The following is a 25,179-nucleotide window of genomic DNA, read 5'->3' on the forward strand; positions in this document are numbered from 1 at the left end:
CCGTGTTTACCAAAAAAAAAGAATATTATTGCTGTGGTCATCCCAAGTACGTCAGCTAGCTATAGCTAGTATGACGTAAAAATTGACAGGAGTCACATGCTATTTTGGTATTATCTGCGGATGTTTACACTCACAAAACATTTCATGGATTGGTGTATACAAATTTCATCACGGGACTCTTGTAGCAGAGCTTAGATTGGGATATATTATTTTATTATAGTGATTATAATATTTTATTGTGATATTTATATTATTTCATTGTGTTAAAAGTTAAAATAAATCCACTACTATATCATGTATGTAAGTAAAATAAATAAAATATCTTCCATTGGTACTAAATAACTAAAATTATAAACCCACTACTATAAATGCTCTCACATGTTGTATCCTTCTTTTTGGTAAATATATTTGGAGGCACGAGCCAAATTATGTTCCTTTGCTTTGGACACAATAATAATCTCATTCCCCGAGGCACTTTCCCAAAGTGAATCAAATGCACGCCTTTTTTTTTTTTGGCTGAATGAATCAAATGCCTTATTAAATTGTTCGGTAATTTGTCCACACTCTCAACTAGTAGTACAATTTGCTTTTTCAGGACGACATGTGAGTGCATCAGTGCATTGAAGGCGAACTTGAACCTGTAATTTTCATGACAGTCAAGAAGGCTACGGAGAGGAGCAAATAGAAGGAGAGAGATTCAATCATACAAGAGTGGCGGCACCACCTTATGGCATACTAGGAACATCCTGACTTGAAAAGAAATAAAAAATTATATATATATATATATGTATATATAATTGTGAGGGCCATTTAATCTGGAGATATTATTAAGACGGTACTAATTGGACTTATGATCAAATCCGAGGACATTAAACCATCCGAAGATGTCCAAATGAGATTATAAGAGGAACGGAGTAAAGAGAAGAGTAGAGATAATAAAAGATAAGTCCAACGAATATCCGAGGAGAAAAGTCATCTCGGCAACAAGGGTCCGAAGTCAGTAAGAGTGTCATATCATCATAGACCTTCTTCGAAATTACATCGCAACTAAGGGTTGGACGATGGACAAAGGGTAAGAAAGGAGAAGGGTAACAAATATCTTCAAAAAGCTGTTACCTCCGCATTAAATGACTTCTAACCAACTCTCTGGCCGCATTAATGTGGAGATGATACCTGAACAATGGTCAAGCAGCCTTACAGCTACTAGTTGATGGTTCTGAGAGGTGTTGGATGGGATAGGAAGGAGTTCCCCGAATCTAACCTACACGTGTGTGGTAGGGATGATACCAAGATTGTAGTATATAACATGAGAAGATGTACTAAAAAAGAGGAAGAGATCGGAGAAGAAATCAAGAAACTTTTTCAATAAGACTGTGAACTCTTGTAAAGCTGTTAAAAAAATAAGACAATATAATATAAGCTCCTCAGGCCACTCCGAGGACAAATTTTCTTATCTTACTTGTGTTTAGCAACTTTAATTTAGCAAATTTTATCGTTTTTCTTCTGGAGTAGATCTAGTTCTTTCATCCACGCTCTATAAATTTATTGTTTGGGCTTCTTGGGCTTAAACCCAATCCTGTATTGGGTCCAATCCAATTCCAGTCCTTACAATAATAATTTAAAATTTTATATTTATTTATCTTTAAAAAAAATACGAGACTACCTTGAATTTTTTTTTTTTTTTTTTTTTGCCAATAAAATTAAATTTTAATCTATAATTTGAGCAACTTAACAATATATTAGGGACTTTCCACAGATGATGGCAGCACAATTCTGATAGGTTCGTAGTGGACAGGGGAGTAATGCTTATGGGCTACTCTTTGTTTTGGTCCTTTCTCTGGGACATGTTTTAATGGTATACTGTTCCCCCTAGCTGAGCTTAATGCCTTAGTCTTTTACTTGTATTCTATTTCATTTCAATAAAGTTTTCTACCGTTTTGAGTTCCAAAATATATTTATATATATATATATATATATATATTGGGATCTTTCAAGCAAAAAGGAAAAACTCAAAAAAAAAAAAAAACTAAAATCTTTAAAAAAAAAATATTATAATAAAACTACTATAGGTTGGGCAGTGACTTGATTCTTTCGACTCAGCACACTGCCCAATACAACACAATTTTCAACCTTTTATTATTTTTCCTCACTAGACATATATTACTTACTTCTCATTTTTAATTATTTTTTCTTATTTATTCTTAACCACGTCTTCTGTCTCCTCGATTTTTACACTTCATACTTTTAAATTTTATCACATCTTCATCTACACTTTTACATATAAGTTTTGCCTTCCTCCTTGTTCATAACTTCTGTGTCTTCTACTAGTACCAGTGCGGCAGTGCCTTTTCTCAAGTTTTGAGTCTCAAATTTCTCAATACGATTTTTTTTTTAGCTATACATGTACCTTTGTTCATTTCTTTTCTTTTTCATTTTTTTTCTTTTTGAGGTTTTTTGGTTTGCGAAATGTAAATTTGTTTTGGTTTTAAGAACAAATTTTTTTTTTTTTTTAAAGCATAAACTTCATGCTAGCTAGTATTTACCAAAACACCCAAAATAGACCGAAATGATCCGAAATTTTTTCCGAAGTGGAATAGGGTGGGTTACTATTCCGGTTTGTTTACCGGCACGATATTTTCCGACCGTTACGGCTGGAACGGAATAGAATTAATAACATTGAATCAAACCTAATTATCTAAAGGCTAAAAAGAAATAAGATTTTGTAATTTATACTTCCTAAGGAACACCTTGAAAAAAAATTCCTGGAGCCGCCACTGATACAAGGGCAACGATTCATGCTATATATGTTAAGAACTCTTTAACATTAACAATTCAAGTTTTGGCAATATGATTGTCCGGCAGGAAACGAATGTGGTATCCTACACACAAGGCATTGTCTCATAGTATACTACTTTAGAAGGTTCAAGTTGCTCTTTTTTGCATGTATAAAATATAAGGGCTGAATTACTAAAATCTTCCAAATACTATGTTTTCTGAGTGCAGAATTTGCGGATCATATAGAGTTCAATTTGACACTGAAAGCAAAGGCTAGGAGGCTAGGGCTCATATAATGGGCGAAACTCTGTTGATGCAGACCCGAATGACAATTGACACGTTTGGACCCAATTCACTTGTTCTTATCTTTTATATAGTAGTCTACCATCTGATTGTTTCATTGTACACATTGTTTGATCCACCCTTGTGCAATGATTAAAAAATGGTGGGCCATCTCACAATTGTTTAAGCCTCATTGAAAGTGGGCGATATCATTGGAGAGATGAGAAAGTCTATAGACATAAAAAATTTGACACTCAACTAATGTGACAAATTGTCAGTGGTAAGTAAAAAAAAATGAGTTCAGTGATGAGTTCAGATAAGAACTAATATAAACTTACCAACGCAATTATTGTGAAAAATACAGTGAAATTTTTGGTGTTGGTAGCATTGAGCCGGAGAGATTATTCATTATTCTGTGAGAAGACTCTAAATAAAGTATTGAGGTTTGGTTCTATCATTATTTAGTTCACAATATTGTTTTATTTGACCCCTTAAAATTTTGATTGACATTGAACATTTAAGATTTCATTCAAATTAATAAATTTTGCATTTTTTTAAAACAAACAACTTACTCCATTGTGGTATGACTATAATATGAGTCCCAGAAGTCTTTTTAATTGTTACATTTTGACTTCCTAAAGTTTGGATTAAACTAAAATCATTAAGAGTGATTTTGATAGAATCCTAAAGATTTCATTTTATTCCAAATCTTAGGGGTAAAACATAGCAATTAAAAATTTGTGAACTAATTCGTGATAGTATCAAACTACATGAAAGTAAATTATATTTTCCCTATAAGATATTAAGACTCCACTTAATCCAAAAGTATAAATTCAAGGATTTAGGTTCACTAATGCTATATTAATTTCACATGATCTTTATCTTTATTTGTTCCCTATGAGACTTCCATTTATAAGTAAAAATCCAATAGTTTTTCTCCTTTTAGATTATTCAATTTTTGGGCAAAGGGATATTGGAAACACTAGGAGGTATTAGTTGAATTACAAGACTCTTGACTATGCTCATATTATTAAGACTCATATAATGGTTTTTAAGTGATATTACTCATTTTGGAATGGATTTATGCTTACCCTTAATGGATATTTATCCACTATTATCCTTCTAATCATCACTCTTCCTTACTCTTAACAAGCAGGGATGGACCCAAGCGCCCCCCCCCCCCTCAATGGCCCCAAAGAATTTTTTTTTTAGTGGATATATTTTTTCATTTTTGTTGTTGAGTCTCCATCTTCCAAAACCTTAGGCTTCCACTCCAATCAGCCTAGCTCAATTGGCAACTACTCAACTCAAAAACTTAACAAAAACAGAACTTAAAAAAACTAATAATAATTAAAAAAAAAAAAAAAAGTTAACAAACCTATTAGCCCGATAGTTACAAACCAAACTTCAAAAGAAAAAGGAAAAAAAAAAAAAAAGCGTCGAATTCTCTTTTCATAGATGATTGCATTGTAATATATTAAGTGTAGGGTGTAAATGATTTATGGGCCAAGCCGAGGAGGATTATGGCCCAAGTTCAACGAAATAGATTTTGGGTACCGCCGAGGGTAGTTCAGTCCTCGGCAGACCCAAAGTTCCCCCTCGTAAAGAAGGGTAAAAATGGTATAAAACTGAAACTCGGAAAAAAGATCTAAAATATCCAGGTAAAGCTGCCCTTACTGCCATTCAATGCTCTGAACCTGACAAAGCCGCATTCTTTGGCTTTTACAACCACCCCCAACGACTTTGAATATGGGCTGATGGGACAAGTATCAATCTAGGAAAGGTTGATCCAATACGTGGACGAAGGACAATGAACGCAGGCAAATATAAAAGGAAAAATAAGTAACCTAAAAAGGGAGGCTGGGAAAAATGGCCAAGAAACGAGAGCCTCCCAGCCCACCTCCATGAGAAGTACTCTAGGGGTGGCGATCATTTAACCTTGTATGAACCCCCTGAAAAACCCACCGCCTATCGATCAAGGCCTAGCCTTTCAAACCCACGCTCTACAAATGATATTGTTAGGGGCCTTTTCACGTGCGAACCCGACACTATTACGGTCCGCCACGAAACGCGTCCTTACAATTGGCGCCGTCTGTGGGGAGGGCTTGTGTGTTGGCATAGGAAGTGGGTCGATAGAGTTTCTTCGATTATCTAACCGTTGGTTATAGAGTTCAAGTATAAAATCTCACTAGGGGCTACGTTTCTTGACGAGGGGCTTAGCTGAAGAGCTGACTCCCCTAAAAGCTAAAGCTCCTCGTACAGAACAAGCTAGGCGCTTGGTAACGTTAACCGTATAGATAAACTCAAGGGGCTTGGCTGAAGAGCTAGCTCCCCTAGAGCTAAAGGCGAGCCAAGGCCCCATACAAAGAGAAAACTAGGTTTTGGACAGAACCAAGGCATTGCATGGTCCTCGGACCCAAGCCTCAGGGGAAACCAACTACCTGGATGTGGAAAACTAGGTTTTAGACAGAACCAAGGCATTGCATGGTCCTCGGACCCAAGCCTCAGGGGAAGCCAACTACCTGGATGTAATGAAAACTAGGTTTTGGACAGAACCAAGGCATTGCATGGTCCTCGGACCCAAGCCTCAGGGGAAACCAACTACCTGGATGTGGAAAACTAGGTTTTGGACAGAACCAAGGCATTGCATGGTCCTCGGACCCAAGCCTCAGGGGAAACCAACTACCTGGATGTAATGGAAAACTAGGTTTTGGACAGAACCAAGGCATTGCATGGTCCTCGGACCCAAGCCTCAGGGGAAACCAACTACCTGGATGTGAAAACTAGGTTTTGGACAGAACTAAGGCATTGCATGGTCCTCGGACCCAAGCCTCAGGGGAAACCAACTACCTGGATGTGGAAAACTAGGTTTTGGACAGAACCAAGGCATTGCATGGTCCTCGGACCCAAGCCTCAGGGGAAACCAACTACCTGGATGTAATGAAAACTAGGTTTTGGACAGAACCAAGGCATTGCATGGTCCTCTGACCCAAGCCTCAGGGGAAACCAACTACCTGGATGTGGAAAACTAGGTTTGGACAGAACCAAGGCATTGCATGGTCCACCCAAGCCTCAGGGGAAACCAACTACCTGGATGTAATGAAAACTAGGTTTTGGACAGAACCAAGGCATTGCATGGTCCTCGGACCCAAGCCTCAGGGGAAACCAACTACCTGGATGTAATGAAAACTAGGTTTTGGACAGAACCAAGGCATTGCATGGTCCTCGGACCCAAGCCTCAGGGGAAACCAACTACCCGGATGTAATGAAAACTAGGTTTTGGACAGAACCAAGGCATTGCATAGTCCTCGGACTTAAGCCTATGGGGAAACCAACTACTTGGATGAGGAACCAACTATTTAAAGAAAAAAACTACGGCCAGTAAACCTCGAAATCCCTCCGAAGAGAATTCCGCGTTAGCAGACGGGTTAACACCTTGATTGCGCGGATTCCTCGGTCTACCCTCGGATCCCCAGTATCAAAGGGGTTGATGCGATACGGCGCAACATATTACCCCAAAAGCACAACCAAGGTCCCTCGCTACTTAGCTACCCTTTCAGACGAATTATTTAGAGATTATCGTTCTCGAACATCGGTCTAGCATGCATCGCGTAATACTCAGCGCTTATCCCGGTTAGTTCCAGGAATTTAATTTATTGAAAGTTACCATTGTTATACTTGATAATATTTGTGAGTTTAAATTAGAAGGAACCTGTGTTAAAGCATTTTTTCTGCCTGGAATATCCTTAAGGGCAAGCTTGCATTTAATATTCATGCATAAAGTAGTTGTTACGGAGAAGGAAGATATGTATGGAGAAATAGACACATATTTTATTAAGACAAAGGAACAGTACAGTGTACAATGAAAAGCTGAAACAAGCTTACACTAAAGCTGATTACATAAGTAAAGGAAAATACAAGCGAGTGGAGATAAGGCCGTGGGGACAGCTCAGAGGAGAGGTTGGCTACTGCGCCAAGTTATTGTCTAAGGAAACTATTCCTCGACACTTCTGCATGCCCATAACTCAGGCAGCAAAAGAACCTGACCTCAGGCTAACACCGTCTACAGAAAAGGCGCAGGGAGCCGGAAGTTGGGAAGCCCCCGCAAGAATTTGCCCGTTACAAGGTAGACAGTGCTGATGGTGGAAATTCCTTCTTCGGACATACCAAAAATCTGGCATGACCAGAACCTGCTTCGGATTTTGACTGAAAGGAGGGGAGACACCCTCCCCCCTCCGTAGAAGTGTAAATTTCTCTTTAAATTTATGCTTTCTTGGCCCGTGCATCACTCCTTCGAGTCTCGGGAGGACACGGCGCCTCCGCGGTGGAGAAAATTCTTTTTCCCTAACCCTCGCCTCAAACATGATTTCCTAAAGGAGGAAGCTGAAGGATTTATGCGTAGGAAAAGTAACTTTCTCTCCTATTTATATCAAAAGATAAGATAGTGGCATTTAATTCACGCAGCGTCCCAAGGAACGCTACAGACAAAATGTCTCTGGCTCGATTTCCAACGTCATCTGCAACCCTGAAGTTAGAGGAGTCTCGAGAAGGCGCACCTCGAATACTGGGACGCCCAGAAAATATCGCGTGGCCTGAGAATACGGAAATACCCCCTAATTTTGGGCCCAGTCAACTCACGGCCCAGGCCCGATTTAGCACAAGGGCCCGGGGACAGAACCTAGGTCTTGAATGGTCCTCGGACTCAAGCCTATGGGAAACCAAGTGCGAAAGATGAAAATTACAAGTGTTGGACAGAACCTATGTCTTGCATGGTCCTCGGACTCAAGCCTATGGGGAAACCAAATACTTGGGTAAGTAAAGGTTTGAATTTCGTAAGATGGGCTACTTGATAAAAACGTCAAGTCACTTCGTCTACGGCTTAAACACCATAGAAGGTTAAGGCCAATAAGGGGGTAAGAAAGGTGGTGGAACGCCCCAGCATTTAGTCGTATAAGAGGGCTGTTCATTTGGCAGGGGATATGTCCTCGGACGGTTATTTCTCACACGGCGTCAAGCCTTCGGTTCTCTCCTCGGCTAGTTCCGGGTAAGTACTATTTTTTACGGGTCGGCCTTATTGTGCCAAGCACTTCTATCAAAGCTATGGCGACATCATTTTATTATCAAATATTTTGGTCTTAGTCGTCATTGAATTAGATGCTATATTATTGTGCCGAGCAGTGCTTGCAAATTTATGAAAACATAAAGACATAATATGCGAAACAAGGTAGACAACAATCTTTATTGATATGAAAAATTGCTACAACATACAAAAAGGGGCTCAAACGAGCCTATACAAAATGTAAACTGCCTAAGCAACCATTACATCTGTAGTACAGAAAGGTAAACTGTCAAGCGTCTTTTAAACTCGTCTTCAAAGTTTCTCCAATCTCTGCCTCATTGCTGCTTATACTAAGAGAGGGACTCACTTTAAAAAAAAAATGAATGAAGAAGAAGGAAATAGTAAGGAAGAAATCAATGACGAAGACGAAGGGGATGAATAAAGAAAATGGAGGACATGAGTAAAGAAGGAGGAGAAGAAGAGAGAGGGATGAAGAGACAAAGAGAGGAGCAAAAGATAGAAAAGAAACAGCATCAGGGCGGAACTGGTGCTGGGAAGACAATAAGAAGAGGGAGGGGGAGGGCACCAAGGAGCAAAAGAGGGAGAAGCAGAAACGCTTAGCCCCTGCCTCAGCCCTGACTCCTAACACGCCGGTGCCGTATTAGGTACGCTCGTGAGGAGCCGGGTGGTAACGGTCTTGGGTGTTCTCGACTCCGTCACGTCGAAAGTTTGACGTGACGAGTCCCTGCTTCGGATTTTGACTGAAAGAAAGGTGAGGTTGATTTTGAGTCTTCGCCATCCTTGTCCCGATCGAGCCATGATAAACTTTATCGGAACGTGGCGTTTTTGGGAGGGGTGGGGCTTTTGCATCCCTTGTTGTTATGGTAAAGTATTTTACGATTAAGCGTATAAACCAGCGAGTAAACCGAATCCTAAGGGAGGCTAAGTATTCCAGAGTCGCAGGGGGATGAAAATGGATTTTTGGTAAAAACAATAACCTCCTCCTGTCCTACTTATACAGAGGGCGGAGCGGGAGGCATTTAATAGGTTCAGATCTCCAAAGGAATCAGTAAACCCAAACACGCCGGTTCCACTTCTCCACCCCATCAGAATAAACCGTCGAATTAAAGTAGTCTCGTAAATAGTGATTATTCAAAGCTCGTTTTGGATACCCCAAGCGATAAGAACGCCTCAAGCGCGAAATTAAAAACTATCTCGTAGACCAGTGAATCTCTTGGGCATATGAGGAACCGACAGCGTGTTTAATAGGCCGAATGGATTGGGCCACAGGAAGAAGTTTGGCGTCACCAAAACCCCCCTGTCCAGCCCAGGGGTTGGACAGCCGGGTTTTGAGGGGCTAATGTAGGGTGCAAATGATTTATGGGCCAAGCCGAGGAGGATTATGGCCCAAGTTCAACGAAATAGATTTTGGGTACCGCCGAGGGTAGTTCAGTCCTCGGCAGACCCAAAGTTCCCCCTCGTAAAGAAGGGTAAAAATGGTATAAAACTGAAACTCGGAAAAAAGATCTAAAATATCCAGGGAAAGCTGCCCTTACTGCCATTCAATGCTCTGAACCTGACAAAACCGCATTCTTTGGCTTTTACAACCACCCCCAACGACTTTGAATATGGGCTGATGGGACAAGTATCAATCTAGGAAAGGTTGATCCAATACGTGGACGTAGGACAATGAACGCAGGCAAATATAAAAGGAAAAATAAGTAACCTAAAAAGGGAGGCTGGGAAAAATGGCCAAGAAACGAGAGCCTCCCAGCCCACCTCCATGAGAAGTACTCTAGGGGTGACGATCATTTAACCTTGTATGAACCCCCTGAAAAACCCACCGCCTATCGATCAAGGCCTAGCCTTTCAAACCCACGCTCTACAAATGATATTGTTAGGGGCCTTTTCACGTGCGAACCCGACACTGTTACGGTCCGCCACGAAACGCGTCCTTACATTAAGAAATAATGTATTTTGTGTATTTTGTGTTTGTTGGTAGATGATTACATTTTAATGTATTAAGAATCTTAGTTGATAATTGGTTAATATTATATGGATGCTTATTTGGAGTTTTTTCTTTTTTTTCTTTTGCTTATATTCTAGCCCCCCTAACTTGAAATCTTGGCTTCATCCATGTTAACAGGTCTTGTGAAAAGAGAGCATATTGAGCATTCACATTATAAAAATGTACATCAAAGGATATTTTATAGAAAAACTTAGCCTAACCCACTGGTGGTGCCAAGTGTTTTCAGGGTGGTCACAGGACTACCCTGATTTTTTTTTTTTTTTTTAATATAACTTAAAAGGTTTTGAGTTTTAAATTAACATGGGTCTTTTGACCACTCTAGAAAAAAATAAATAAATAAATAAAAATAAAAAATCTTGACCACTCTAAAAAAGACACTTGAACACCCTTAATAACAATTGAGCCTATTAAAAATAAAATTGAACCTCTCCAAAAAATTTGTCCGTTCAATGTTGAAAAAAAAAATTGCAAGAAATACTATATTCACAACTCTCTCTCAAAAAAAAAAAAAGGAGATCAGTTGCTTAATAATTGATTGGTTGTGTATATTAAAAAATATGTAGCTAATAATATTAATAGTAAAATTATCATATCACACAACAATTTTGAAATATGAAAACTTGTGAAAGAAAATTTAAAACTTTATGTATTTGAATATGTTTTTATTTTGTAATGTTAATATATTCAAGTTTTATTATTAATAATTTTAAAAAAAATTTAAGTGTTTTTTATGACCACCCTAAAAAAATCTTTTTAGAGCCGCCACTAGCCTAACCCTGTTATAATCATAGTAGAAGTAGGTTACTTGTCTTGCAGGCTTGATCCTACAACAAGCCTGCCAGGGGCCCTAATAGATCTAATATTTCTCCCAAATTCTATATGAGAAGCATGCAGAAGCAACTAGGAGAAAGGGGCATGGTGAAACTATCGACAAGCTGTTAATCAAAAGAGACAAGTTGAACTAGGAGAAAAACTTGAAGAAGAAGAAGAAGAAGATGATGATGGTTGAAGTGTCAATCAATCTCATTAATTTTTGTCCATTCATGGAAAACATCATTGTGAATAAACTTAATAGTGATATGATTATTACAGTAAACTGAAGTGATAGAAAAAATAGTGACTCCCATGTCCTCGAGAAGAGAACACAACCAGATGATTTCAGTAGTGGTGCCAGCCAAAGTACAATATCTAGTCTCAGTACTGGATTAAGCAACAACATATTATCCTGTGGTTGAATGCATCACATAGCAAGCAATATCCAGTGGTTGAATGACAATCAATGGGGTTGCCTACCTAGTCAACATCAGAATAGGCACGTAAGACTAAATCATTAGTAGAGGGGAAGAAAATCCCACGAACGTGTCCTTGAGATAGTGTTGGATGCTGAGAACAACAACAGAGTGAACAAAGCACGGAGTAGACATCAATTGATTATCAGGGCAAACATTATGTTTTCCTCTTAAAAAAAAAAAAAAAGTACACTAATGTGAAATATGAAGACAAGTAACAATCATGTATACAAGACTGCCAACTAATTGTCTGTAGAGGTTAGTATCAAGAAGTAGCTCGCCGTTCGTGGCATGAAGCTTGGTATTGGATTTAAAAGGCATCTCAGAAAGCTTTTACAACCAATGAGACCCACATGAGAGATGATCAGGCACATTTTGCTTGAAAGAGATCGTGGGTATCATTAGAAGAAGTGAACTCAAAACTGAAGAAATAGCTATGAGTGCCAAGATACTACTGTTCGAAGCAGTGGATATGTAAATGTTTTGAGTCCCTTGACATATAAAAGCAAGAGACCTTATTTGAGAGATGAGGAAAGAGGACAGAGCCATAAGGACTGGAGGAGCAGCCAGGTGTGAAATTGTAGTATTGAACTTGGTAAACCAAGCCTAAGGGGCTTCTTTGAGGCCATAAAGAGCTTTTTGAAGACAATAGACGATGTGCAGTGGGTGTTCTAAACTAGAAGGAGGCTGCATGTAGATTGCTTCTACAAGATTGCCATTAAAATTAAGGAATGCATTTTTGACATCCATCTAAAAGAGAAACTAATGACAGATAGCAGTAATAACAAGGAGGGAACAAGCGCATGTAAGTTGAGCAATAGGGGCAAATGTCTCTTCACAATATATGACATACTTCTGGGTGAAATCTTGAGCCATAAGACAGGCTTTATACCTGTCTATTGTACTATCAAATCAAGTTTTGATATTGTAAAACCATTTATAACCAACTACAAACTTTCTAGAGCCAACTCAACAAGATGCCAAGTTCAATTTTGAAGAAAAGCATGAGTTCTTCTACTATAGCGGTCTATCATAAAGGATTAGAGGAAAACCTCATGGTAGGAGTGGGATTCGTAAAGTCTAGTAAGAGCATAATGGCAATAATAGTAAGTAAGATAGCGAGGAGATGCTCTTACTCGAGTAGGACAAGATGAAATATAGGAGCTATGAGAATCCTCATGACTGATGTGTTGGGAGATGTTGGAAAGGGCATAGTGGCAGAAATAATTTTTTCAGGAAAGGGACAATTTTCAAGGAAAATACCAACATGAGGATTTTAAAGAGAGGAGAAGTATAGGGCAAATGGCACTTGAATAGGTTGGAGAATCGCATGTTTTCTAAAAAATTCACAAGTTGAGAAATATGTAGCTTGCAAGAAAAATGATCGTAACATCTACATCCCTTGTATTCAATGTCATAGCCAAGAAAATAACACAAACAAGAGCAAGGCTTGAGTTTGGTGTGTTCATAAGGTTGAAGAAAATCGAAGCATTGCATCACCAAAGTTTTTTTTGCAAGGAATAATTAGAAATTTTTTAAGATTGATGGAATTAAATTTTAATGTGTCATTTCTCACATTGCTAATTTCTCCTAGATCGATTCAGTAGCACAACTTGCTATGCCTCCTCCTTCATGGTTTAGATATGTGCTTCAATGATACCTTTTCAAAGCCTTCTCTCTCTCTCTCTCTCTCTCCCCCTTTTTTTTTGGGGGGGGGGGGGGGGGGGGTTTAACTTGTGCATTAGATTTTTTTTCTATTTTAAATGTAAGCAAGCTGTTCTGATCAGTGTAGAATTAGTTCATAGAATGATGCAAGATACAATTGCAGTATGATGGACATGAATGTGGAAGAGTGATAATTATTGGAGGTAAGACCACATGGTATTTTATAATGAGTTTTACAATACAATGCGTTGATAATTTAGACTATTAAAAAAATTTCAAGGTAATTTAAGACCCTAAGAAAATATAAAAATAATAAGAAATAACTCTTAACACTATTCATATTTGAGTTCATCTTTTTTATACAATTCACAACAATATTTTGGTCTATCCCAAACAATAAAAAAGAACCAAAAAAAAAAAAAGCATCTAATTCCAATCAATTAACTCACCAGAAGGTACTCGATCACAGCAGGAAAATTGCCTGCTCAATGCTTGTGTCTTGCTTTAGAAAGAGTTTTTAATAAACCCCTGACAATCTTCCAAAACCAAAACACATTCATAATTGCCAACACAGGAGACACCACAAGCAAGTTGTAGAAGCCAAAAGGAAAAATTTTCTTGACCTGAAATAAAGAAATAACAGTTCAACTCAAATGCTAATATTGATAAATGGGGAGAGTAACCGGCCAACCTTCCAAGACAGTGTTGTAATTATTTGAGTTTGACTATTAAAGTCCTGGTTTCTATTTTGTCATACTATAAATTTGACACAAGTGTTGCAGCTTTTTTGTTTTTTTGTTTTTTTTTTTTTTTGGGCGAGGTGTGGGGGGGGGGGGGGGGGGGGGGGGGGGGGGGGGGGGGGGGGGGGGGGGGGGGGGGGACTTCATCCAGCATCATGGACCCAACTATAAGAGATAGTTTATAATTATAATTCTGGCAACAAGCAATCTAGCGCAATAGTCCATTCAAGCCATGAAAGAGAGGAATTCTTGAAATCATCATGATTTCTATTTACTATGATTAAGAAACAGGGAGAAACCCTGGGAAAGTTTAGGAGTATTTGGTGCTATTCATCCCAAATGCAGGGACCATCTAGATTTGAGCAAATTACCGACATTATGCTTCATAAATGTGCAACAACTGAGCGGTCTGATTAAAAGGGCATTGTATATGCAAAACTTAACAAAAACTTTAAACCTTATCACAATTGACTAGATGTGAGCACATGCAACATGTGTGGCATTTTTTTTTTTTCTTTTAAAAAACTATTTAAAATAGATGAAGTGTAGTTATAATCATAAGATGATAAGAACATAGTACAGTTTTTCCCCCTGGTAAAGAGAATGAAGTACAACATATGAGATAAAAGAAATATGTGAATTGATGTCAGAAGCTATTTAGCCACAAGAGAGAGAGAGAGAGGGAATGGAGGAGAAAGTGGCAGCAGTAGGGAACATGGGTTGGAAGTTGAATAATTGTAGTTTAATCAAATGAACATTATTCCGCTTGGATGTAACTTTTTGCTGCAAGTTTATTTGCTGGAAATTAGTTAAAATATACCTAGAAAAGTGAGGCCTTAAAAAGTTGTACATGAGCAAATAAGCTAAAAAGCTAAAAGATAGTATAAGTGAAATAAAATACTAGCAATTGGTAGGTTGGAATATAAAATTGTCTTGTTAACACGAACATGCATGAAAAATATAATATAATATAAAGACCATGGAGCTTTTGACAAACCTGATCAAAATGGCTGAACATGTGTGCGAAGAAGAAGATGAACAAAAAAATCCTAGCAACCTGGAGGCAGCAAACGCACAAAACACAACTATCAAGCATTAAAAAGAATGTGGAACAAGGAAATCATTTTGGGACCAGTTATATATATTGAAACCACAATATGTTTATAATTTATAGAGCAGATTTTTAGAAATAAACTCCAACATTATGGTGTGGAAACTTATAAAAGATAAGTGATCAAATTACCCCCTCCTCCCTCTCTCTCAACATACCGTTATGCACAAAATGCGTGCATGCATGTACATAAGCAAGCACTACATGTTCCAAACCTCTAAACGATCACTGCTCTTGCACATACAAGTAGCTTGTAACGTTCTATACGGGTTACATAAGTGAGCTTACTCTTGTCATACCATGTTCTGTGGTGGCATTATGTGAAATCAATTTCCACTCCTCATGCCACAATAATTTATTATGAGAACTTTTTAAATAAGTTTTTGAAAAAAAAAAAAAAAGAACAAACTAAGTACACCATATGTATACAAAAGATTCTCCAACTCAAAATGAAACTGTGCTCTGACAAAATCAACCATCTCCATTTACCATATAGGCTACCACAGATACCTTGCAAAAGTTTCATCCCTAACAATTTATGTGAGAAAAAATAATGAAGTTCAAAATCTGTACATGTTTTCCATTTGTTTAAATTGGACATACAACTGCCATCAAGGTATGCAGTTTTGCCTGTATTAAACCCAACCAGAACATTTACCATTGCCAATGAACACTCTTTTTTTATCTACATGAATGCAGGCCCATAGTACAACCTAGCATACACATAATTTTTGGTTAACAATTGAAGAAAACCAAGACCATGACTATGTAAGACCATACCAACCACCCCAAGAACAATGCTATGCCATTATAGGTGTAAAGCTTGGAGTTCTTCTGGCCAGCAACATCCAAGTACCTGAAAGTATGAATTCACAGCAATAAGCCACGGTTGACAACCAACAACCCAAAAATAGGAAACTCTAAATGCTAACTTTACCATCTTAGATTTACAAAAGGAGTAGTGCTCTCTGAGAAAAGAACCATTAGTATGTAAATCCGTGCTTGACCACTTATGAGGGAGAGAAGAATTGAAGACATGGATAGCCCATGGTGTAGAACCTGATAGAAAGAAATGAAATGAAGGAAATTGGTCGACTTAGTATCCCAAACTTTTTGAAAAAGAGTAATAGACTCAATGCACTTATTGACCAACCATTATAGATTCAGTTGATGCATAATAATAATATTACTATTATTATTGATTTTTCTATCTCAACCAGTAAAATTAAATTTTGAATTCAAGTATTCTTTTTCAAAGTTGAAAAGCTGGTTCTAGAAAAAGATAATCTAATAGAAGAAATGATACAGTAATTAACAATATCAAGCAAGCATTTTTTTTTTTTTTTGGAACTTACGTACTCCAGACCACCTAGAGCTGGAAACAGCCAAAGAATCATTGCCAAGTCTGATAGAAAATAACCAAGGGAGAACTGTATACAAAAGGGAAAAAATAAGCAAACTGTAGAAAAATAAAATAGTATTAAAAATATGTAGCATTATCCCAATGCCTAACTCCAGATTTGCTCCTTTAAAAAAATAAAAATAAAAATCTTTCTTTATTTTGGGGCGGGGGGGGGGGGGGGGGGATTGGATGGGGTGTAGGGGGTGGGGGGTGGGGGTGGGCAAGGAACCTGATATTAGTGTCCATATATTGAGTGCTAACAAACATGCAGCAGTTAAACTTAAATGCGTCTATGAAAGAGGTCCTCTGAATCACAACAAAACCCTGGCTGAGAGAGGTCATATTCAAACCAGTTGGATCTCCTCAGTGTAGGAAACTCTATGCCCATTCAAAGAGAATTAATTCAAAAAAATTATATAAGAACAAACAATTAGGTTGCATTTGGATCTGATGAATTAAATCAAAGGATTTGAAGAAAAATTAGTAACATAATGTACTTTATATGAATTTTATCAGCATATGAGGATTTGAGTTTGAGAATTATGCTCCAACAAAATGAATTATGATTATATTTTAAAATATGTAATTCGCAATTTTATTGATAAGAGGGGAGCCTCATGTCCATAGTGTGTATACATCATAAAGCACTCTAAAAATTTTACAATGCTCAATAATTACCATTTAAAAGAAACTGAATCAATAACCTCTACAACAGAACATGCATCAATGTTTCCAAACCTTCAGGCCCCTCAAACAATAACCTTATAATCAATGATTTCAGCTCACCAACAGAGGGCTCACCATCATTAAATGTACGGTTGTTTCTTTCTCTCTAAATTACCCACACATTTAAGCAAAGTGGGACCATGTTCCAAATCCACAAAATAAATTATGAATTTAAAATTAATACACCTAATAATTTCAAATCCACATATTAACAAGGCTTAAATCCATCCATGAATTTCATCGATAGAAATTATTTGTACCTTTTGTATTTTATTTAAGCTATTTGAACTAAAAATTGAAATCCAAGTCTTTCTCCAAACACTTCTATTCTAATTAACCACCAAGAAATTGTGATTTCAGACAAAATGTGAAATGTGTTGAACTAACAAAAATTGATGTATTAGTACACACCATATAAAACACAGGCTATTACATGAATCTCTCACCATAGCAAACAGACAAACAAAAGGATGTGAAAAGCCATTCTTGTAGTATCATGCATTGTGTGGTTGTTTTGCAATATCTCGCCTTCAGTTCATAGAGTGGATCATAGTTTTTTCATCTATAAAGCCATTGAAAAAAGTATCCCCCCTAACCACCCCCCCCACCCCACCCCAAAATTAAAAATCATAAGTCTCTCTCCAATAGGATACATCTGAAATCCCCATAAAAAAACCACAGGAGCCTCATGGTCTTTACCATTTAAGTCTCATGCTCTCACCAAATATACTCCTCATAAGAGATCTCTACTAAGCCCTAAAGCAAAGAATAGTCCCCTTGGCCTTAGAACTACAACTTAAAATGGCATTCCATTAACAAAATCACCGCAAAATATATAATTGTTGATGATAACCCAACTTTTACCTTTCAACTTCCTTAAAGTTCTAAAAACGCCATTCTGTAGAGAAGATGATCCACTCCCATCTTTCATTTTATATTGTTCGACTTCTTACAGCATCAAGACTTCCTTGACATCTCTATGAGTGATTTATTCTTCTTCTCCTTTCTTGCTAGCTAAAAAGTATCGAAATCTATCCTAGGGAAAGGCACCTATAAAACACATGAAATGTTAAATTCAGTACTTCAAATTTGTTTGTCTGTTATTTCTTCACAATAGTTGGAAAATATCAACCTCTACTGAACTCTTTTTGACCCTTTTCTAGATAATAGTTTTCTGTTGTGACTTAGCATGTCGACCATCTTTGAACCTAGGCCACTGGAACCATGGCAATGCAGCCTTACCACCTAAGCTAGTGCCAGTTTCATGTGTCATCCATGTGTTTGACATCCATCAGATCAATATTAGCTATAAGTATTAGTTTATATTTATTTTAGAAGTTAATGCTTATTGCAGCACAGTTTCATTGATTAGAAGTTAATATTTATTTTAGCTGGACACAATCAAGTTGAATTAATTAATCAGAGGGTGAGAAATGCCAAGAAAACCAAACACTGCTTCTTTCAATGTCAACTTACCCCCAATAGCGTATCTGATAAAGTAGATGTCCTATTTATTATAAGGTCACCATGAGATTTTTCATCAAATTCATCTGATAACAACAGGAGGTAGAGAGAAGCAAATGCTACTATAAGAGCATGGAATGTTGAGAATCCCCTGCACAACAAAGGTTGTGACCTTTATGACCATGAAAAAACCAAAAATCTATTTTGGACAAAAAATGTGCATGCTGAAAAAGGAGTTAACAAGCAGAATAATTTCACCTGTTATTCCACTCTACTTTCACTCCACTGCTTAGTTTGCCATAACCCTTGAAGCACAGGAGGCTAATATAACCTGTTAATTTGTAAACCTTCAACAAAAGAAAAAGGAACCAATTTTAGAATAAAAGAATCAATCAAAAAGAAAACTAATATACAAGGATAAGGGCATGAGCAAAATTAACTCAAACTTGTCAACATTTCAACCCGTTTCTCATTTTAACATAAACAAGAGTTGACTTCAAGTTTTGAAGGTACTATGACATAAAAGTTGGAATCCATTTCTTCATAAACTCAAATATATGGATACAAACGCTGCAAGCAAATCCAGCTCACTTATTGGGAGGAACAAGAATCTTGAAAATTCTTTTAGAATTGAAATTTGTTGCTAATTAAATCTATGAAAATATAGGGCATGGTATTATTATAGAATGCTCAAAATAGTTAAGTTGTATTCCACCTTTATTGAATTAATGAGAAAAGATAACAACATTGATAAAGGCCAACACCGCACACCAAAAGCTCTCAGAATTCATAATTTCCCATCTCTCATAAAAGTAATTTGACCAAAACCTTCCAAGTTTTAAAGCTACAAAAATAAAAACAGTCAAAAATAGTTTCAGTACACCCATCATCTGCTCATTGGACTCCTCCTGGGCTCAATTATTTTAAGGATATTATGGATGGGGCTGCCTTTAAAGATATTCAAAAGAATGGGTAGGTGCTGTAATCAGAGAGAGAAAGGGGCAATTTATAGTAGCTATGAGTGCTTTGAAGAGTATGGGTTCAGATGCAGAGGAAGCAGATGCACTGGCAGCGGCTCGTGCAGTAAGTTTGCTGCCTCTTGCTGCCCTTATGATATGGTGTTTGAAGGGGATGCTTTGGGAATCATTAAAGCTCTTCAAGCTGAGCAACCAGATCAGTCCAGGCTTGGGAATATTATAGACCAGGCAAAGCACCAAGCACCACTGTTGAGATCTACATCTTTTGTCTATGTGCCAGGGCCCGGGGGGTGGGGAAAAAGGTAATGGGGTAGCTCAAAGATTGGCTAGATATGCAAAGGGGTTATCACAATGTGTTTATTGGTTTGAGGAGGCCCCAGCCTATCTACTGAGTGCATTTTCAAATGATGTAATACAGTAATATATTTTGTGAATGAATGCAGCAGCATATATCTGCCATCAAATTACCCATGCTACAATTACTAGGATCATCATGCCCTTCATTTCTCATAGAAAACTCCAAAAGAGAATCTTAGTAAGTGTGCTCACTGTTCCCATCCTTGCTTCAGTTTCTGGTTTATAAAAAATAAAAATGCACACCACATGTTCTGCAGTTACTTATGCCTGTTTTACAAATAAGAAAGACTAATGCATTCTCGACAAAACCATGAATGATGTGAAATACATCTTCAAGACATTCCTCCGTTCATCAATTTCAACTTTGTGCACTCAAATGTGGCCTTATCTTTCTGAATGATGTCTCTCGACAGGCCGTCACAATATTTGCAAATACTATGATGCTCTCAATCAACATAGTTTCTAGGCATCATTCTACCAGATTTTCTTGGAAATGGAAATGAACGTACAGTACAGAAACCTATAATAATTTCTCTTTACCATTAGGCCAAAACCCAAATAGGAATCTTTTTGGTGTTGAGGAATCTGAACTCAAACCATTATTTGACAACAAGAAACTTTACAGACAACAAGAAACTTTACAGGTAACTAGAACCCACATGGAGCATGCATAGAAAATGATGCTAAAATTTTGACCATGGTTTATTGAAACGTATTCTTATACGCCAAATGACAAAGCCTTAGAAAAATTAACCTTAAAAACAAGCATACTTACAATGATGCAGACAATGATGCCAGAAAAGATAGACACCAGCCAATGAGATTGTTTGGTTGAAGTACTAACATAGTCAGTGACGGATACAGCCATTGCTGCTGCTGCTGCTGCTATGGCATAGATATTGAAAAAAAAAAATAAGAACCCAATTCATAACTTGTAATAATGTAACGTAAAAAAATTCTAAACGAAATGAAAAAAAGGGTATTAATTTACGCTTTAAATTTAGAAAACCAAAATGGGTATTTGAGAAAGAATAAAAAAAAAAAACCAGCAATACATATGAAAACAGCTCAAACCGCTTATAAGTTTGACTCGTGAATGAATATTAGCGGACACGGGACACAGCAGACAGAAGCTTGTTTTTGTTTTCTTTGTTTGTTTGGGTTTCTTGTTAGACTCGAACGATAATTGAGATTAACTGGTAATTAAAGAAAGAGTAGAGAGAGATAAGAGCTAGAGTAAAAGATGGTCTCCACTTTAATTTGCTGTACCTTCTGTGGTCTCTACCACGCACTGGCGTACCAGATGACTGACTTGAAATTGATTTCAGCTCACCAACAGAGGGCTCACCATCATTAAATGTACGGTTGTTTCTTTCTCTCTAAATTACCCACACATTTAAGCAAAGTGGGACCATGTTCCAAATCCACAAAATAAATTATGAATTTAAAATTAATACACCTAATAATTTCAAATCCACATATTAACAAGGCTTAAATCCATCCATGAATTTCATCGATAGAAATTATTTGTACCTTTTGTATTTTATTTAAGCTATTTGAACTAAAAATTGAAATCCAAGTCTTTCTCCAAACACTTCTATTCTAATTAACCACCAAGAAATTGTGATTTCAGACAAAATGTGAAATGTGCTGAACTAACAAAAATTGATGTATTAGTACACACCATATAAAACACAGGCTATTACATGAATCTCTCACCATAGCAAACAGACAAACAAAAGGATGTGAAAAGCCATTCTTGTAGTATCATGCATTGTGTGGTTGTTTTGCAATATCTCGCCTTCAGTTCATAGAGTGGATCATAGTTTTTTCATCTATAAAGCCATTGAAAAAAGTATCCCCCCTAACCACCCCCCCCCCCCCCCCCCACCCCACCCCAAAATTAAAAATCATAAGTCTCTCTCCAATAGGATACATCTGAAATCCCCATAAAAAAACCACAGGAGCCTCATGGTCTTTACCATTTAAGTCTCATGCTCTCACCAAATATACTCCTCATAAGAGATCTCTACTAAGCCCTAAAGCAAAGAATAGTCCCCTTGGCCTTAGAACTACAACTTAAAATGGCATTCCATTAACAAAATCACCGCAAAATATATAATTGTTGATGATAACCCAACTTTTACCTTTCAACTTCCTTAAAGTTCTAAAAACGCCATTCTGTAGAGAAGATGATCCACTCCCATCTTTCATTTTATATTGTTCGACTTCTTACAGCATCAAGACTTCCTTGACATCTCTATGAGTGATTTATTCTTCTTCTCCTTTCTTGCTAGCTAAAAAGTATCGAAATCTATCCTAGGGAAAGGCACCTATAAAACACATGAAATGTTAAATTCAGTACTTCAAATTTGTTTGTCTGTTATTTCTTCACAATAGTTGGAAAATATCAACCTCTACTGAACTCTTTTTGACCCTTTTCTAGATAATAGTTTTCTGTTGTGACTTAGCATGTCGACCATCTTTGAACCTAGGCCACTGGAACCATGGCAATGCAGCCTTACCACCTAAGCTAGTGCCAGTTTCATGTGTCATCCATGTGTTTGACATCCATCAGATCAATATTAGCTATAAGTATTAGTTTATATTTATTTTAGAAGTTAATGCTTATTGCAGCACAGTTTCATTGATTAGAAGTTAATATTTATTTTAGCTGGACACAATCAAGTTGAATTAATTAATCAGAGGGTGAGAAATGCCAAGAAAACCAAACACTGCTTCTTTCAATGTCAACTTACCCCCAATAGCGTATCTGATAAAGTAGATGTCCTATTTATTATAAGGTCACCATGAGATTTTTCATCAAATTCATCTGATAACAACAGGAGGTAGAGAGAAGCAAATGCTACTATAAGAGCATGGAATGTTGAGAATCCCCTGCACAACAAAGGTTGTGACCTTTATGACCATGAAAAAACCAAAAATCTATTTTGGACAAAAAATGTGCATGCTGAAAAAGGAGTTAACAAGCAGAATAATTTCACCTGTTATTCCACTCTACTTTCACTCCACTGCTTAGTTTGCCATAACCCTTGAAGCACAGGAGGCTAATATAACCTGTTAATTTGTAAACCTTCAACAAAAGAAAAAGGAACCAATTTTAGAATAAAAGAATCAATCAAAAAGAAAACTAATATACAAGGATAAGGGCATGAGCAAAATTAACTCAAACTTGTCAACATTTCAACCCGTTTCTCATTTTAACATAAACAAGAGTTGACTTCAAGTTTTGAAGGTACTATGACATAAAAGTTGGAATCCATTTCTTCATAAACTCAAATATATGGATACAAACGCTGCAAGCAAATCCAGCTCACTTATTGGGAGGAACAAGAATCTTGAAAATTCTTTTAGAATTGAAATTTGTTGCTAATTAAATCTATGAAAATATAGGGCATGGTATTATTATAGAATGCTCAAAATAGTTAAGTTGTATTCCACCTTTATTGAATTAATGAGAAAAGATAACAACATTGATAAAGGCCAACACCGCACACCAAAAGCTCTCAGAATTCATAATTTCCCATCTCTCATAAAAGTAATTTGACCAAAACCTTCCAAGTTTTAAAGCTACAAAAATAAAAACAGTCAAAAATAGTTTCAGTACACCCATCATCTGCTCATTGGACTCCTCCTGGGCTCAATTATTTTAAGGATATTATGGATGGGGCTGCCTTTAAAGATATTCAAAAGAATGGGTAGGTGCTGTAATCAGAGAGAGAAAGGGGCAATTTATAGTAGCTATGAGTGCTTTGAAGAGTATGGGTTCAGATTCAGAGGAAGCAGATGCACTGGCAGCGGCTCGTGCAGTAAGTTTGCTGCCTCTTGCTGCCCTTATGATATGGTGTTTGAAGGGGATGCTTTGGGAATCATTAAAGCTCTTCAAGCTGAGCAACCAGATCAGTCCAGGCTTGGGAATATTATAGACCAGGCAAAGCACCAAGCACCACTGTTGAGATCTACATCTTTTGTCTATGTGCCAGGGCCCGGGGGGTGGGGAAAAAGGTAATGGGGTAGCTCAAAGATTGGCTAGATATGCAAAGGGGTTATAACAATGTGTTTATTGGTTTGAGGAGGCCCCAGCCTATCTACTGAGTGCATTTTCAAATGATGTAATACAGTAATATATTTTGTGAATGAATGCAGCAGCATATATCTGCCATCAAATTACCCATGCTACAATTACTAGGATCATCATGCCCTTCATTTCTCATAGAAAACTCCAAAAGAGAATCTTAGTAAGTGTGCTCACTGTTCCCATCCTTGCTTCAGTTTCTGGTTTATAAAAAATAAAAATGCACACCACATGTTCTGCAGTTACTTATGCCTGTTTTACAAATAAGAAAGACTAATGCATTCTCGACAAAACCATGAATGATGTGAAATACATCTTCAAGACATTCCTCCGTTCATCAATTTCAACTTTGTGCACTCAAATGTGGCCTTATCTTTCTGAATGATGTCTCTTGACAGGCCGTCACAATATTTGCAAATACTATGATGCTCTCAATCAACATAGTTTCTAGGCATCATTCTACCAGATTTTCTTGGAAATGGAAATGAACGTACAGTACAGAAACCTATAATAATTTCTCTTTACCATTAGGCCAAAACCCAAATAGGAATCTTTTTGGTGTTGAGGAATCTGAACTCAAACCATTATTTGACAACAAGAAACTTTACAGACAACAAGAAACTTTACAGGTAACTAGAACCCACATGGAGCATGCATAGAAAATGATACTAAAATTTTGACCATGGTTTATTGAAACGTATTCTTATACGCCAAATGACAAAGCCTTAGAAAAATTAACCTTAAAAACAAGCATACTTACAATGATGCAGACAATGATGCCAGAAAAGATAGACACCAGCCAATGAGATTGTTTGGTTGAAGTACTAACATAGTCAGTGACGGATACAGCCATTGCTGCTGCTGCTGCTGCTATGGCATAGATATTGAAAAAAAAAATAAGAACCCAATTCATAACTTGTAATAATGTAACGTAAAAAAATTCTAAACGAAATGAAAAAAAGGGTATTAATTTACGCTTTAAATTTAGAAAACCAAAATGGGTATTTGAGAAAGAATAAAAAAAAAAAACAGCAATACATATGAAAACAGCTCAAACCGCTTATAAGTTTGACTCGTGAATGAATATTAGCGGACACGGGACACAGCAGACAGAAGCTTGTTTTTGTTTTCTTTGTTTGTTTGGGTTTCTTGTTAGACTCGAACGATAATTGAGATTAACTGGTAATTAAAGAAAGAGTAGAGAGAG

The 25,179-nt window shown here is 37.1% G+C and overlaps 2 protein-coding genes across 14 annotated transcripts; both read right to left on the reverse strand.

Moving 5' to 3' along the window:
• Positions 1 to 11,144: 11,144 nt before the first annotated feature.
• On the reverse strand, positions 11,145 to 21,188 carry LOC115983837 (TLC domain-containing protein 4-B-like). Of its 13 annotated transcripts, none has more exons than XM_031106698.1 (10): positions 21,146 to 21,188; positions 20,652 to 20,758; positions 18,801 to 18,889; positions 18,555 to 18,693; positions 16,306 to 16,380; positions 15,888 to 16,009; positions 15,731 to 15,806; positions 14,837 to 14,896; positions 13,549 to 13,722; positions 11,145 to 11,438 (listed from the first exon to the last, which is right to left on the reverse strand). In XM_031106698.1, exons 2-9 carry the CDS (start codon positions 20,742 to 20,744, stop codon positions 13,585 to 13,587), a joined length of 792 nt encoding a protein of 263 aa, XP_030962558.1. In that variant the 5' UTR covers positions 20,745 to 20,758; positions 21,146 to 21,188; the 3' UTR covers positions 11,145 to 11,438; positions 13,549 to 13,584. The 13 variants fall into 13 exon arrangements, with proteins under 13 accessions (XP_030962558.1, XP_030962565.1, XP_030962549.1 ...); XM_031106705.1 differs by having other exon boundaries at positions 20,652 to 20,761; positions 21,146 to 21,173; XM_031106689.1 differs by lacking the exon at positions 21,146 to 21,188 and adding an exon at positions 20,951 to 21,101 and having other exon boundaries at positions 20,652 to 20,761.
• Positions 21,189 to 21,801: 613 nt separating this feature from the next.
• Positions 21,802 to 25,179, reverse strand: LOC115983905 (TLC domain-containing protein 4-B-like). Its single transcript, XM_031106765.1, has 5 exons — positions 25,011 to 25,179; positions 24,733 to 24,839; positions 22,882 to 22,970; positions 22,636 to 22,774; positions 21,802 to 22,209 (listed from the first exon to the last, which is right to left on the reverse strand). Exons 2-5 carry the CDS (start codon positions 24,823 to 24,825, stop codon positions 22,174 to 22,176), a joined length of 357 nt encoding a protein of 118 aa, XP_030962625.1. The 5' UTR covers positions 24,826 to 24,839; positions 25,011 to 25,179; the 3' UTR covers positions 21,802 to 22,173.

This window comes from Quercus lobata, chromosome 1 (genome assembly GCF_001633185.2).
Source record: "Quercus lobata isolate SW786 chromosome 1, ValleyOak3.0 Primary Assembly, whole genome shotgun sequence".
Taxonomy (NCBI): domain Eukaryota; kingdom Viridiplantae; phylum Streptophyta; class Magnoliopsida; order Fagales; family Fagaceae; genus Quercus; species Quercus lobata.

Coding starts and splice junctions, on each gene's coding strand:
- LOC115983905 (XM_031106765.1), bottom strand. CDS start 24,825: ATGGCTGTATCCGTCACTGACTATGTTAGTACTTCAACCAAACAATCT. Junction 22,775..22,881: donor AAAGTAGAGTGGAATAACAG/GTGAAATTATTC, acceptor TTTGTTGTGCAG/GGGATTCTCAACATTCCATG. Junction 22,210..22,635: donor TATCAGATACGCTATTGGGG/GTAAGTTGACAT, acceptor TGTGTTTTATAG/GTGCCTTTCCCTAGGATAGA.
- LOC115983837 (XM_031106698.1), bottom strand. CDS start 20,744: ATGGCTGTATCCGTCACTGACTATGTTAGTACTTCAACCAAACAATCT. Junction 18,694..18,800: donor AAAGTAGAGTGGAATAACAG/GTGAAATTATTC, acceptor TTTGTTGTGCAG/GGGATTCTCAACATTCCATG. Junction 15,807..15,887: donor CCTTTTGTAAATCTAAGATG/GTAAAGTTAGCA, acceptor TCATACTTTCAG/GTACTTGGATGTTGCTGGCC.